Source organism: Pseudophryne corroboree, chromosome 6, assembly GCF_028390025.1.
Source record: "Pseudophryne corroboree isolate aPseCor3 chromosome 6, aPseCor3.hap2, whole genome shotgun sequence".
In the NCBI taxonomy this organism is placed as follows: Eukaryota; Metazoa; Chordata; class Amphibia; order Anura; family Myobatrachidae; genus Pseudophryne; species Pseudophryne corroboree.
Window position 1 is genome coordinate 688,907,302 of NC_086449.1, and position 15,772 is coordinate 688,923,073.

At 45.7% G+C, this 15,772-nt stretch overlaps 2 protein-coding genes across 9 annotated transcripts in view; one reads left to right on the forward strand and one right to left on the reverse strand.

Annotated features, from left to right (window-relative positions):
• Positions 1 to 7,969, forward strand: part of LOC134933241 (aggrecan core protein-like) — a 69,842-nt gene extending 61,873 nt beyond the window's left edge. The window contains exon 3 of the mRNA XM_063928298.1: positions 620 to 7,969. Within this exon, the coding sequence (XP_063784368.1) occupies positions 3,299 to 5,302 (2,004 nt within the window). The 5' untranslated portion in view covers positions 620 to 3,298 and the 3' untranslated portion in view covers positions 5,303 to 7,969. The remainder of the gene's footprint in view (positions 1 to 619) is intronic.
• LOC134933242 (lymphocyte cytosolic protein 2-like) overlaps positions 1 to 15,772 on the reverse strand; it is an 881,523-nt gene that overhangs the window by 182,067 nt on the left and 683,684 nt on the right. The window lies entirely within an intron of this gene.

Sequence of the window (15,772 nt, forward strand, 5' to 3'; positions counted from 1 at the left end):
CGTAATACATTTTACTTCCCAAAGGCCCTACATCAGGATATCAATGAATGATGCTATTAGTGATAATTATAAATACTTGTGGTGTGCAGGGCTTGTATAGAAACTGTAAAAGGCTGTTCAGTCATTTATCTTTCTTCCAATCTATTGTGGGAACCTTTTGCATTTTCTTTGTACAGATCAATTTTATTATATAGTGGCACATAAAAAATATATATAAAAAATATATATAAATAATTTTTACTGATTAATTCATTCACACATTACTATCTATGCGTACTTTGCGTGCACGGGTTTCTCCCGTATATATTGATGTTCATAGGAGTGCACTCATTTAATATTTCTTATATAAAATTCACCTTTTGAAATTATAACATGAGACTTATTGACAATAATTGATGAAATCGTTATTTGAATTCTTATTAATCCAGCTGTCATCAATCATAGGAAACCTGGTATTTCTTTTAATTTAATTTGAATACCGACAGCTGAGTGTGTCTGTGACGCTTAAAACAGTGGACACAGAGAAGTAACAGCAGGCTGGTGATCAAGCCCTTTAGGTGAAACGTACGTCCAGCTGTCAGCTGAGTTGCCTTTATTTCCACACATCTCTTCTCTGCAGGAGAATCCGCATTGGAGAAGTTTGACAAGTGAAGTTGCTGTGATGTTTATATTCCCCTGTTTTGGAAGAAGGAGGAGGACGTAGTTGGCAACACATGAATTGTGATCCGAGAGTTGGGAGGACGTGCCTGGCAGCATGGCCGCGGCCGGCAGTCTGGTATTAAACATTTCTCCCTTTCTCTCCCGCTCTCGTCTCTCCTTTTTACAGTAATGCTCTTTGTTTTAATTGCAGTATAATTAAGGAGAGTTCTATTATCTTTGGCATCTTGTATTCTGTCATGTTTTGCCATTAGAATTATCAACATATGTAAAGTGATTCCAAAGTGAGGAAAGAGAGACAGCCGTGATTGAGGATCTGGCAATATATTGTACTCTTCTTTACCTATCTTCCTTCACAGGTGTCCCCCTGGTCCCCGCGGCACATTGGAGCCTTGCCACACACATGGTAACAGGGCACCTCTAACACCGAATACAGTGACACGGAGGGACACTGGGGCTCTTTTTTCTATCAGCATAGCAGTATCCCCACTCTCACCCTTCTTCCGCTCTTATGATGAGGGAGGGCAGCAGATGGGGATATCTGCAAAGTATACTGTACTAACCTCAAATGACTTTTCTCTCACACGCTTCTTTAATTGAAAGGCCTTACTAATTTTTATTGAGGTGCACCGATGGTCTGTCTGAGACAAAGTATATCATACTATATGTGACGGTGAAAAATAAGCGAGATATTTTCTCCCTCACACCACACACTATGCTTGATCTTTTTATTCAATATGGGTACATAAAATTATAAATGATTAAGTTGAAGGAATTTACATATACCATTTACGCCTGTGATAATACGGGGATCCATGTGATCTGATACAGCTCTGTTTCCATACGTATGATATGCCCCGCTGTGGGTATGAAATTTATGTCAAATTTTATGCTTTCTATGAATGACAGAAATATCGGTGTACACTACTGCAGCAGAAATACACTCATATTTAAGCAGCAATTTAGAAGCGAGTTGGTGGCTGCAAATACCATGTCAAATATTTTTTAAATTATGATGCAGGATTCATAAAAATAGATGATGCATACTTTGGTGGAGACACAAGCCTTATTCATATGTATTGATAGGTTTGGATTTGGGTCATTAGTCTAATTATGTGAAAACAACACTCTATATGGCTTGTGAACAATTTGTACGAGTCCAAATATGTGAAAATAACACTTGATGTGGTTTGTGGATAACTCGTACATGTGCTTGTTAAATTCTCACAAATATAAACCTATAATGTGTTAAGATACAACCCATAAATAATAGTAAACCTAGTATACCTGTATCAACTTGTTATGAGCCACGGCTGTGGCTCATTCCTGTTTTGCATGTCAGTTATGTATTTTATGTTATAAGTTGTCTTGCAGGTCAGGATTTCCCGTTGCTCTGTTTTAAAATACTCTTGGTTGCTGCCGCTGGTGAGTCTGTGTAATTGCAGCTTGTTCCCATGTGTTCAGCCTCACCTGGTTGCTAATTGCATCTTGTCAGTTTGGAGTCATGCAACAGGGCAGCTGCATGAAATTATTAATTAGGCCTCTCTGTTATATGCTGGCTGACTGCAATTCACAGACGCTGGTGATATTTCTAGGTTTTCAGTCTGCTTGAGTTCTGAGCTTGGTTCCTGCTAGTTCCTGAGCTCCTGTGTAGCAGTGTCAGTAGAGCTGCTTCCTGTGTCGATTCCTGTGTCTGATCCCGTGTCCTGCCGTGAGGTGTTCCTGTCCTGAGGTCCAGTGGCTTTGCCTGTGCCTGGTCAAGTTTCTGGCTTCTTGGTGTCCACCGGTCTGTCGTTTGGGATTTTGCCTGTCCTCCAGTTCTGAGAGTCTGTGTCAGCAGCATTGGGTGTTCCTGTCTGTTTGCCAGTATTCGTACCGGTTCCGTGAGTAGCTGCTCTGCCGCGTCCGTTGGCCTAGGCCGCTGTATTCCGTTATTATTTCTGTCACTGGTGTTTTGCAGAGGGTTCTGCTTATGCTGTCACCACCGGTACACAAAAGTATTGTGTCGGCGTGTGGTCAGCATTTCCTTTGTTGTTCTTTTCCTTTGGCGGCAAGCCGCACATACATTTAGTTTTAGATTAGTTAGTAGCCCCTGGCTTTGGTTGTCTCAGTTAGAGGGCCCCTTGTTAACACCCTGTCTTGGTACACTCTTTGTCTCTCATTAAGACCTGAGGGGGCATCGAAGTTGGGCAGACATAATCCGCCCTTCAAACGCGGCTGCCATGGGCTCAAGCAACCATAATCTCGCAAGGGTGTATTGACAGCACGGGCGAGACAATGGAGATAGGGCGCCAGGGGCTATTCCCTTTCCCAGCGTTACGTCCTGGTGCTCTGGACTCACTTCATAACATCTCCCTTGTTCTGAGCACCAGGAACCTAACATTATCACCAGCCATACCACAAGAAAGAAATAAAATCTTTTTTTCTTTTTTGGCCCAGTCCAGTGTCTAGTCAAGAATCCAGTCCTGTCTAGAATTCAGTTTGCAGAATCCAGTCCGGTGTTTAGAATCCAGTCCTGTCTATAATCCAGTGTGCAGAATCCAGTCCGGTGTTTAAAATCCAGTCCTGTCTTGTCTAGTTTAAAAAATTCAGTCTTGCCTTGTCTAGCCTTGTCTTGCCTTGTCTAGTTTTAAATCCTCCTATGTCTACTATGCAAGCCCTGCAGGCATCTCTCGTAGCCCTGAACTCTGCTTTCAGTACTTTGAGACCAGAGCGACTAGAAGTTTTGCAGCAATCCCTAAAGCAACTGCAAAACCTTCTGAATAAAATCTTGCTCATCTTGCCAGAAGTCGTTGAGAGTACATCTATCTCTAAAGAGACTCTTGTTCACAGTATGGCGACAAGAGAGTCCTCTGGTTTAATTGAAGAGAAAAGGTTTGAAAGTTTTCTGCGGCCCAGGCTCTCAGAAGAGGAGCGTCTGCGTCGCAGAAACTTAAACTTGTGCCTATATTGTGGGGGTTTAGGCCACTATCTGCAGACCTGTGAGTTACGCAAGCCAAAGTGTGGTGACGAGTCTTGCCCTCTGGCCAAGTTGAGTCAGGATACAAGACCTACTCCTGTCTCTACTATGGCAGAGGTACTTGTCACACAACCCACACTAAAAAGCTCTCTGTCCTATAATTGGGGTCCTTGGGCAAGGGAGCCCCATTATAGATTCAGGAATCAAAAGAGAATGTTTCTCTCCTCTCTTGAGGTTCCTGTTGAAGCAGAGTTGCAAGCCCCTGGAGTGGTGCCCGTAGCCCAGGGTCCTGGAGCGGTGCCCGTAGCCCAGGATCCTGGAGCGGTGCCCGTAGCCCAGGATCCTGGAGTGGTGCCCGATGCTCAGGATCTTGGAGCGGTGCCCGATGCTCAGGATCTTGGAGCGGTGCCCGATGCCCAGAGTGCTAGAGCGGTGCCCGATGCCCAGAGTGCTGGAGCGGTGCCCGATGCCCAGAGTGCTGGAGCGGTGCCCGATGCCCAGGGTCCTGGAGTGGTGCCCGATGCCCAGGGTCCTGGAGTGGTGCCCATAGCCCAGGGTCCTGGAGTGGTGCCCATAGCCCAGGGTCCTGGAGTGGTGCCAGCCCAGGGTCCTGGAGTGGTGCCCGTTGCCCAGGGTCCTGGAGAGGTGCCCGTTGCCCAGGGTCCTGGAGAGGTGCCCGATGCTCAGGATCTTTTTGCGGTACCCGATGCCCAGAGTGCTGGAGCGGTACCCGATGCCCAAGCTTATAGAGGGACATCAAATATTGTAGCTCAGGTGTCCATACCAGAAGGGGTCTCAGAAGCTGTTACCCCAGGAAGGGACTTGAAAAACGCAACCCCAGAAAGGGTATCTAAAACCATAGTTCTAGAAGGGAACTCGAGAAGCAAAACCCCAGAAGGGATATTTGAAGTAATATCCCCAAGTGGGGTCTCGAGAGACGCAGCCTCTAAGAAGGGTCTAGAAGTCGCTTCCCCAGGAAAGGACTCAAGAAGCATAGCGTTAGTGGAGGATCCGAAGGTTATAGCTTCAGCAAAAGTCCCAGAGGTCATAGTCCCGGGAAAAGTTTCGATAATTATCGATTCAGTAAGGGAGGCTGGCGGCCCGGTCCCAGTGAGGGAGGCCGACAGCCCGGTCCCAGAAAAAGAATCCGAGGTGCTGACCCCAGCGGGGTTCCCGGAGGCCACTGCCCCAGCGGGGTTCCCGGAGGCCACTGCCCCAGCGGGGTTCCCGGAGGCCACTGCCCCAGCGGGGTTCCCAGAGGCCACTGCCCCAGCGGGGTTCCCGGAGGCCACTGCCCCAGCGGGGTTCCCGGAGGCCACTGCCCCGGGTGGGGTTCAGAAAGTCACTGCCCCGGGTGGGGTTCAGAAAGTCACTGCCCCGGGTGGGGTTCAGAAAGTCACTGCCCCGGGCACCCGGGTTCAGAAAGTCTCTGCCCCGGGTGGGGTTCAGAAAGTCTCTGCCCCGGGTGGGGTTCAGATAGTCTCTGCCCCGGGTGGGGTTCAGAAAGTCTCTGCACCGGGTGGGGTTCAGAAAGTCTCTGCCTCGAGTCAGGTCAATAGTGACCAGGTCCTAGCAAAGTACTCCAGTCAGTCAGATGGGAAGGAAACAGATATGGTTCCAAAGAAATTGGTTCAGGTTCCTCTAAGTCACCTGTCTTGTCTGTTGAGAGTCCACCAAATACTGTAAACTCGGCACAAGAGTCCCAGCCCATTGTTTTGACTGCAGGATGTGCTTTTCTGACTTCTTCTTCTAATAATAATAGTACTTTGCCAGAAAGTTCAGCTCCCAAGGGTAAGAAACCTGTCTCTGATTTGAACACAGCCTTGCTGGGTGGTAAAATCACTTCAGACAATGTTTGGGGAATTACCTTGGTCAGAACTAAAGAGCTTTTTAAAAAGAAGAAGAAAAATAAATAATTTTTGACTCTTGCCTTGATAAAAAAAAAACAATTTCCTTGTCTTGTGTCCAGTGGCCACCGTCAGGGGGAGGGCACTGTTACAAGCTGTGGTTGCAGCTTGTTTCTGTTTTCGTGTCTGTTAGACCAGTGTGTCAGGTTTGTTTTTTTTTGTATCCCTTGTTTTGGATAGTCTGTATTTTGGGGTCCTTTGACCCCTCCTCAAGGGGGGGGTACTGTTATGAGCCACGGCTGTGGCTCATTCCTGTTTTGCATGTCAGTTATGTATTTTATGTTTATAAGTTGTCTTGCAGGCCAGGATTTCCCGTTGCTCTGTTTTAGAATACTCTTGGTTGCTGCCGCTGGTGAGTCTGTGTAATTGCAGCTTGTTCCCATGTGTTCAGCCTCACCTGGTTGCTAATTGCATCTTGTCAGTTTGGAGTCATGCAACAGGGCAGCTGCATGAAATTATTAATTAGGCCTCTCTGTTATATGCTGGCTGACTGCAATTCACAGACGCTGGTGATATTTCTAGGTTTTCAGTCTGCTTGAGTTCTGAGCTTGGTTCCTGCTAGTTCCTGAGCTCCTGTGTAGCAGTGTCAGTAGAGCTGCTTCCTGTGTCGATTCCTGTGTCAGTCCCTGTGTCGATTTCTGTGTCTGATCCCGTGTCCTGCCGTGAGGTGTTCCTGTCCTGAGGTCCAGTGGCTTTGCCTGTGCCTGGTCAAGTTTCTGGCTTCTTGGTGTCCACTGGTCTGTCGTTTGGGATTCTGCCTGTCCTCCAGTTCTGAGAGTCTGTGTCAGCAGCATTGGGTGTTCCTGTCTGTTTGCCAGTATTCGTACCGGTTCCGTGAGTAGCGGCTCTGCCGCGTCCGTTGGCCTAGGCCGCTGTATTCCGTTATTATTTCTGTCACTGGTGTTTTGCAGAGGGTTCTGCTTATGCTGTCACCGCCGGTACACAAAAGTATTGTGTCGGCGTGTGGTCAGCATTTCCTTTGTTGTTCTTTTCCTTTGGCGGCAAGTCGCACATACATTTAGTTTTAGGCTAGTTAGTAGCCCCTGGCTTTGGTTGTCTCAGTTAGAGGGCCCCTTGTTATCACCCTGTCTCGGTACACTCTTTGTCTCTCATTAAGACCTGAGGGGGCATCGAAGTTGGGCAGACATAATCCGCCCTTCAAACGCGGCTGCCATGGGCTCAAGCAACCATAGTCTCGCAAGGGTGTATTGACAGCACGGGCGAGACAACGGAGATAGGGCGCCAGGGGCTATTCCCTTTCCCAGCGTTACGTCCTGGTGCTCTGGACTCACTTCATAACATCTCCCTTGTTCTGAGCACCAGGAACCTAACACAACTCCTTGTGAGTAATGATGCCATGTATTGCTGCTGAAGAGATTTCATTACAAATGTATCGCTACTACATACTGCTGTGGAGGATATACTATGACAAATGTAACAGCTTTTGTAGAAGTGTCTCAAGGATAAGATCAGCCGCCTGACACTCCAAACAATATTGTAGAACACATATTGATATACAGTCTATCTGGAGGACCTATTTACATAAGACTGGGCGAAGTCGGCTAATTCCTATGAATACACTAACTACAAATAGTGAGCATTAAAATTTGCATATATGCACAGGGCTAACTCTTGACTATTTCAGCTATTACTGTTTTTTATTACTTTATTGGTATTAAGCCATTAGCTCTTTTGTTTCTTCCTCTGGGAGGACATTTTGATCTACTGTATGTGCACTGCTAGGATCTGAATTGTTCCTATTTTTGGAACTAATCTGATTTTAAACCACCATAGGGGATATATGCCCTCATTCCGAGTTGATCGCTTGTTGACGTTTTTCGCAGCATAGCAATCAGGCTAAAAATCGGCTGTTCTTCGCATGCGTATGGGCTGCAGGGCGCACGCGCCAAGTAATTTCACACAAAACAAAGCAATTTTTCACAGGAAGGAGCTACGCATTTCAGTCGCTATTCTGATCGGTGAGTGATTGACAGGAAGTGGGTGTTTCTGGGTGGTAACTGAGCATTTTCCGGGAGTGTGCTAAAAAAAAAAAAGCAGGCATGTCAGGCTAAAACGCAGGAGTGGCTGGGGAAACAGGGGAGTGGCTGGCCAAACTCAGGGCATGTTTGTGACGTCAAAGCAGGAACTAAACGGACTGAGGTGATCACAATCTAGGAGTAGGTCTGGAGCTACTCAGAAATTGCAGGAAAAGATTTTCGAGCAATTCTGCTAAACTTTTGTTCGCACTTCTGTTAAGCTAAGATACACTCCCAGAGGGTGGCGGCCTAGCATTTGCACTGCTGCTAAAAGCAGCTAGCGAGTGATCAACTCGGAATTAGGGCCACAGTAACATGCATTGAACACTTGCTTTATTCTACTGTTAAACATGCTTTAATGTATCTGTCTCTTGTAAAAATTAACCCTTTCCCCCACTTATATTATATTGGTAAGAAATAAAAGTTATGTTTTAACTATATACATCATATCTCTATACATTATTTTTTGTCATTAATTAATAAAAGAGTGCTCCAAAAAGGAATTTTCTATGGGGCAAGTCCCCAAAATAAGAGGATACACAGGTTCCTGATTGGTGGGATCCCATTTCAGTTATCTCCCTCCTCCCTCCCACAACTGGCCTTCTCCTGCAGACCACATGATTTTAATAAAGGAAAGTAAACCGAAGGAACAATGATAGGGAAATTGGTTAAGTCCTGATTGTCCCCTGTGGAGGTGCATCGTCAGTGAGAGAATACTTGTCTCTCGTGTTTACTTTCTGTGCGACCACATAAGAATAATAGATGGTTTAAGTAGGATTATCAATGATAACTTGTAACCTCATACACAGAATGGCATCCTCCTAACACCGCAGCATGACAGTACTATGTGCCAGGTCACACAGCAAACCAGTATTTACCTGAGTAATATTTCCGTACAGAATATACAGGTTTTAGTCCTGTAAAGGAACACACTCATGGGGGAATAGTGGACACAAGCCAGAGAGACAAAGGAACAAAAGGAATAAAAAGTACATTAATCGCTACAAAGATTTAAACACCACAAATACAGTTTTAGCCTCTGCCTCATATCTTCACAGAGACTATATATCAAGCATTAGTCACAGTAACCGGCATCTCCTGCCAAAGTGCAGGGCATGATGGGGACAACTGAATAGTTCAAGGACCTCCTTTCTTGGTGCTATTCATAACACTCTGAATTGAATCCTCCCCTTAGTAAATTTTTTTTTGGTTCTCAGTATGGTGTCTAGATCCAATATCTTCTCACTATGGGGCATATTTATTAATCATTTCTGCTCTTAAAATATGCTGACACAGAATTATGTAACCCTTGAGAAAGATGTATTGAGCTTAAGCAGCTATCAGACATTTTGTTAAGTAGCAGCCATGATGTAGTGAATAAGAAGTATGCTTTGCTAAGAAATCATAATAAATGCTGACATTTCACAGTTAGTATGTTCTGTGGGAAGCAAGGTCATAGCTATAGTCTTGAAAATATGTTATTAGACAGCTTCTCTGTGTTTAGACTTCTTGAGGAGTACACAAAGGAGGGGGTTAGCTAGAGGGGGTTTCTGGGAAGAGATGCATTTTGTTATACTTTGTGACATATATCAGTTTTCCATGAAAGTAACCTTCTGCTATATAATGTCATGCTGAATAAACGAGCCGCAGTCTCATTTTGTGGACATAACTGCATGTATTGTCTGCTTCCTGGGATTCCCAATGCATTGGTAACCAACCGGTATCGTACAGACAATTGAAGGGACTTGATAGAAGGAGGCGTATCTCTAACAGTTATATGGGGGCTCGTCCAGGATCGATGACAGCTACCGACATCAGATGATGACACGACTGCTGGACATATGTAACTACTGATATACCCGGGTGAGTAATCTAAAGATTGATCATTATATATCAACTTGGTTACTCTGTCAGTACTTGTATACAGTCCTTTGGTCTGTTCATCTGCTTAGGTAAGCAATACTCGATTATTTGGACCCAATTGTTTGTTTAAAAATCATTCATTATTTTTCTGTGTGTGCTGATACAGTTATAAGTTTCAGTTTCACTTTTGTAAGGAAAAAATTTGGTTTTATTTTTAAATGACGTGTCAGAATTTTTGTAGTATAATCCTGCTATTGAGTCTGAATATTGTGAATTTAAAGGTATATTGCAAAATAGTGATTTCAGTTTTGTAGGGAACCTAAGACAGGTTATGCAACAGTTGTGAGGTATCATGTTGATAAGATGGTGATAGAAAAATTTATTGGTGATAAATTTCCATATTATCTTGATAATTATATACCCCTTTGTTCCACAGTTATAGTTAGTGAAGGAAATTCTACTGATTATAAACTACGTTTAACCAGTACACTCACATGCTCAGCCTTTTTAATTCCAGAATCTGCAGCTGAGATTTAACATAAGGTGTTTGGTAATAGCGGTATCAGTTTTTTCATAGTAAAGCATACTAAGTCTTTTTGTCACTTAAAATGTATTCCTGGCTAATTCAAACAGATTAACATTGTTAGAAGACATTAAAGCCATTATTGACAAAGGTAACTTATTCATATATAAAAAAAACCTATGACTCAGTGATTTATGAAGTCTTTGTAAATTAGGTAATGTCAATTCAGCAATAACAGAATTTTGGTTTGCTGTGTCAGAGAATTAAGGGGTGCATGTACTAAGCAGTGATAAAAGTGAAGTGAGCCAGTGGAGAAATTTACCATGGCAACCAATCAGCTGCTCCTTATAATTGTATAGTATGCAAATTAGAAATGTTATGTCAATGCTGATTGATTGCCACGGGCAACTTCTCCACTGGCTCACTTCTCCACTTTTATCACTGCTTAGTACATGTCCCCCTATGATCCAAGTGGTTTGCTTCATTTGGTCCTTTTTGTTGATGAATACAGAAAACACTTTAATAATATAAGTGTGACATTTAAAAGAAGATATAGCTTTTAAACTGAGGTATTAGTAAACTGAGAGTTCCCTCGTAAACACTTATTACTATAAGTGTGATGCTTTAAAGAGTAAGTCTTTCAAGCTGAGGTATATACTGACTTTTGTTTTTGATACTGAGCAGTACAAGTAAAGGGTGCAGCCCCAAAGGATTTTGCAAAGTAAATTGATCAGTCACACGAAGGGACAGCACAGTGAGCACCTATCAGTGCTAGGCAAGGAAAAATAGGCACTTATTGGTGCAATTTGTGTAGGGGCAAACTCTCCAGAGGAAGGGAAATGTTGACTAATGAAGGAGATTTGAAGCAAACTACAAACACTGGATTGATAAAATAAGAATTTACTTACCGATAATTCTATTTCTCATAGTCCGTAGTGGATGCTGGGGACTCCGAAAGGACCATGGGGAATAGCGGCTCCGCAGGAGACTGGGCACAAAGTAAAAGCTTTAGGACTAGCTGGTGTGCACTGGCTCCTCCCCCTATGACCCTCCTCCAAGCCTCAGTTAGGATACTGTGCCCGGACGAGCGTACACAATAAGGAAGGATTTTGAATCCCGGGTAAGACTCATACCAGTCACACCAATCACACCGTACAACTTGTGATCTGAACCCAGTTAACAGCATGATAACAGAAGGAGCCTCTGAAAAGATGGCTCACAACAACAATAACCCGATTTTTGTAACAATAACTATGTACAAGTAATGCAGACAATCCGCACTTGGGATGGGCGCCCAGCATCCACTACGGACTATGAGAAATAGAATTATCGGTAAGTAAATTCTTATTTTCTCTAACGTCCTAGTGGATGCTGGGGACTCCGAAAGGACCATGGGGATTATACCAAAGCTCCCAAACGGGCGGGAGAGTGCGGATGACTCTGCAGCCCCGAATGAGAGAACTCCAGGTCCTCCTCAGCCAGGGTATCAAATTTGTAGAATTTAGCAAACGTGTTTGCCCCTGACCAAGTAGCTGCTCGGCAAAGTTGTAGAGCCGAGACCCCTCGGGCAGCCGCCCAAGATGAGCCCACTTTCCGTGTGGAATGGGCTTTTACAGATTTTGGCTGTGGCAGGCCTGCCACAGAATGTGCAAGCTGAATTGTACTACAAATCCAACGAGCAATCATCTGCTTAGAAGCAGGAGCACCCAGCTTGCTGGGTGCATACAGGATAAACAGCGAATCAGATTTTCTGACTCCAGCCGTCCTGGAAACATATATTTTCAGGGCCCTGACTACGTCCAGCAACTTGGAATCCTCCAAGTCCCTAGTAGCCGCAGGCACCACAATAGGCTGGTTTAAGTGAAATGCTGAAACCACCTTAGGAAGAAATTGAGGACGAGTCCTCAATTCTGCCCTGTCCGTATGAAAAATTAGGTAAGGGCTTTTATAGGATAAAGCCGCCAATTCTGAGACACGCCTGGCTGAAGCCAGGGCTAACAGCATTACCACTTTCCATGTGAGATATTTTAAGTCCACAGTGGTGAGTGGTTCAAACCAATGTGATTTTAGGAATCCCAAAACTACATTGAGATCCCAAGGTGCCACTGGAGGCACAAAAGGAGGCTGTATATGCAGTACTCCCTTGACAAACGTCTGAACTTCAGGAACAGAAGCCAGTTCTTTTTGGAAGAATATTGACAGGGCCGAAATTTGAACCTTAATGGACCCTAATTTTAGGCCCATAGACAGTCCTGTTTGCAGGAAATGCAGGAAATGACCCAGTTGAAATTCCTCTGTAGGGGCCTTCCTGGCCTCGCACCACGCAACATATTTACGCCAAATACGGTGATAATGTTGTATGGTTACATCCTTCCTGGCTTTGATCAGGGTAGGGATGACTTCATCCGGAATGCCTTTTTCCTTCAGGATCCGGCGTTCAACCGCCATGCCGTCAAACGCAGCCGCGGTAAGTCTTGGCACAGACATGGTCCCTGCTGGAGCAGGTCCTTTCTTAGAGGTAGAGGCCACGGGTCTTCCGTGAGCATCTCTTGAATTTCCGGGTACCAAGTCCTTCTTGGCCAATCCGGAGCCACGAGTATAGTCTTTACTCCTCTCCTTCTTATGATTCTCAGTACTTTTGGTATGAGAGGAAGAGGAGGGAACACATACACTGACTGGTACACCCACGGTGTTACCAGAGCGTCCACAGCTATTGCCTGAGGGTCCCTTGACCTGGCGCAATATCTGTCCAGTTTTTTGTTGAGGCGGGACGCCATCATGTCCACCTTTGGTTTTTCCCAACGGTTCACAATCATGTGGAAGACTTCTGGGTGAAGTCCCCACTCCCCCGGGTGAAGATCGTGTCTGCTGAGGAAGTCTGCTTCCCAGTTGTCCACTCCCGGAATGAACACTGCTGACAGTGCTATCACATGATTCTCCGCCCAGCGAAGAATCCTTGCCACTTCCATCATTGCCCTCCTGCTTCTTGTGCCGCCCTGTCTGTTTACGTGGGCGACTGCCGTGATGTTGTCCGACTGGATCAACACCGGCTGACCCTGAAGCAGAGGTCTTGCCTGACTTAGGGCATTGTAAATGGCCCTTAGTTCCAGGATATTTATGTGACGTGACGTTTCCATGCTTGACCACAAGCCCTGGAAATTTCTTCCCTGTGTGACTGCTCCCCAGCCTCTCAGGCTGGCATCCGTGGTCACCAGGACCCAATCCTGAATGCCGAATCTGCGGCCCTCTAGGAGATGAGCACTCTGTAACCACCACAGGAGAGACACCCTTGTCCTTGGAGACAGGGTTATCCGCTGATGCATTTGAAGATGCGATCCGGACCATTTGTCCAGCAGATCCCACTGAAAAGTTCTTGCGTGGAATCTGCCGAATGGAATCGCTTCGTAAGAAGCCACCATCTTTCCCAGGACCCTTGTGCATTGATGTACTGACACTTGGCCTGGTCTTAGGAGGTTCCTGACTAGGTCGGATAACTCCTTGGCTTTCTCCTCCGGGAGAAACACCTTTTTCTGTACTGTGTCCAGAATCATCCCTAGGAACAGCAGACGTGTCGTCGGAATCAGCTGTGATTTTGGAATATTTAGAATCCATCCGTGCTGTCGTAGTACTACTTGAGATAGTGCTACTCCGACCACTAACTGTTCTCTGGACCTTGCCCTTATCAGGAGATCGTCCAAGTAAGGGATAATTAAGACGCCTTTTCTTCGAAGAAGAATCATCATTTCGGCCATTACCTTGGTAAAGACCCGGGGTGCCGTGGACAATCCAAACGGCAGCGTCTGAAACTGATAGTGACAGTTATGTACCACAAACCTGAGGTACCCTTGGTGAGAAGGGCAAATTGGGACATGGAGGTAAGCATCCTTGATGTCCAGAGACACCATATAGTCCCCTTCTTCCAGGTTCGCTATTACTGCTCTGAGTGACTCCATCTTGAACTTGAACCTTTTTATGTAAGTGTTCAAGGATTTCAGATTTAAAATGGGTCTCACCGAGCCGTCCGGCTTCGGTACCACAAACAGCGTGGAATAATACCCCTTTCCCTGTTGTAGGAGGGGTACCTTGATTATCACCTGCTGGGAATACAGCTTGTAAATGGCTTCCAATACCGCCTCCCTGTCGGGGGGAGACGTTGGTAAAGCAGACTTCAGGAACCGGCGAGGGGGAGACGTCTCGAATTCCAATTTGTACCCCTGAGATACTACCTGCGGGATCCAGGGGTCCACTTGCGAGTGTGCCCACTGCGCGCTGAAATTCTTGAGACGGGTCCCCACCGTGCCTGAGTCCGCTTGTAAGGCCCCAGCGTCATGCTGAGGACTTGGCAGAAGCGGGGGAGGGCTTCTGTTCGTGGGAAGAGGCTGTTTGCTGCAGTCTTTTTCCCCTTCCTCTGCCCCGGGGCAGATATGAGTGGCCTTTTGCCCGCTTGCCCTTATGGGGACGAAAGGACTGAGCCTGAAAAGACGGTATCTTTTTCTGCTGCGAGGTGACTTGGGGTAAAAAGGTGGATTTTCCAGCCGTTGCCGTGGCCACCAGGTCCGATAGACCGACCCCAAATAACTCCTCCCCTTTATACGGCAATACTTCCATATGCCGTTTGGAATCCGCATCCCCTGACCACTGTCGCGTCCATAATCCTCTTCTGGCAGAAATGGACATCGCACTTACTCTTGATGCCAGAGTGCAAATATCCCTCTGTGCATCTCGCATATATAGAAATGCATCCTTTAAATGCTCTATAGTCAATAATATATTGTCCCTGTCCAGGGTATCAATATTTTCAGTCAGGGAATCCGACCAAGCCACCCCAGCACTGCACATCCAGGCTGAGGCGATTGCTGGTCGCAGTATAATACCAGTATGTGTGTATATACTTTTAAGGATATTTTCCAGCTTCCTATCAGCTGGTTCCTTGAGGGCGGCCGTATCTGGGGACGGTAACGCCACTTGTTTTGATAAGCGTGTGAGCGCCTTATCTACGCTAGGGGGTGTTTCCCAACGCGCCCTAACCTCTGGTGGGAAAGGGTATAATGCCAATAATTTTTTAGAAATTAGCAGTTTATTGGGGGAAACCCACGCTTCATCACACACCTCATTTAATTAATCTGATTCAGGAAAAACTACGGGTAGTTTTTTCACACCCCACATAATACCCTTTTTTGTGGTACTTGTAGTATCAGAAATGTTCAAAACCTCCTTCATTGCCGTGATCATGTAACGTGTGGCCCTACTGGAAAATACGTTTGTTTCCTCACCGTCGACACTGGAGTCAGTGTCCGTGTCAGTGTCTGTATCGACCTGAGGTAACGGGCGTTTTATAGCCCCTGACGGTGTTTGAGACGCCTGTACAGGTATTAACTGATTTGCCGGCTGTCTCATGTCGTCAACAGTCTTTTGTAAAGTGCCGACACTATCACGTAATTCTTTCCATAAGACCATCCAGTCAGGTGTCGACTCCCTAGGGGGTGACATCACTAACACAGGCAATTGCTCCGCCTCCACACCATTTTCCTCCTCATACATGTCGACACAGCGTACCGACACACAGCACACACACAGGGAATGCTCTGATAGAGGACAGGACCCCACTAGCCCTTTGGGGAGACAGAGGGAGAGTTTGCCAGCACACACCAGAGCGCTATATATATATAGGGATAACCTTATATAAGTGTTTTTCCCTAATATAGCTGCTGTATATATTAATATGCCAATTTAGTGCCCCCCCTCTCTTGTTTTACCCTGTTTCTGTTGTGCAGGACTGCAGGGGAGAGTCAGGGAGCCTTCCTCCAACGGAGCTGTGAGGAAAAAA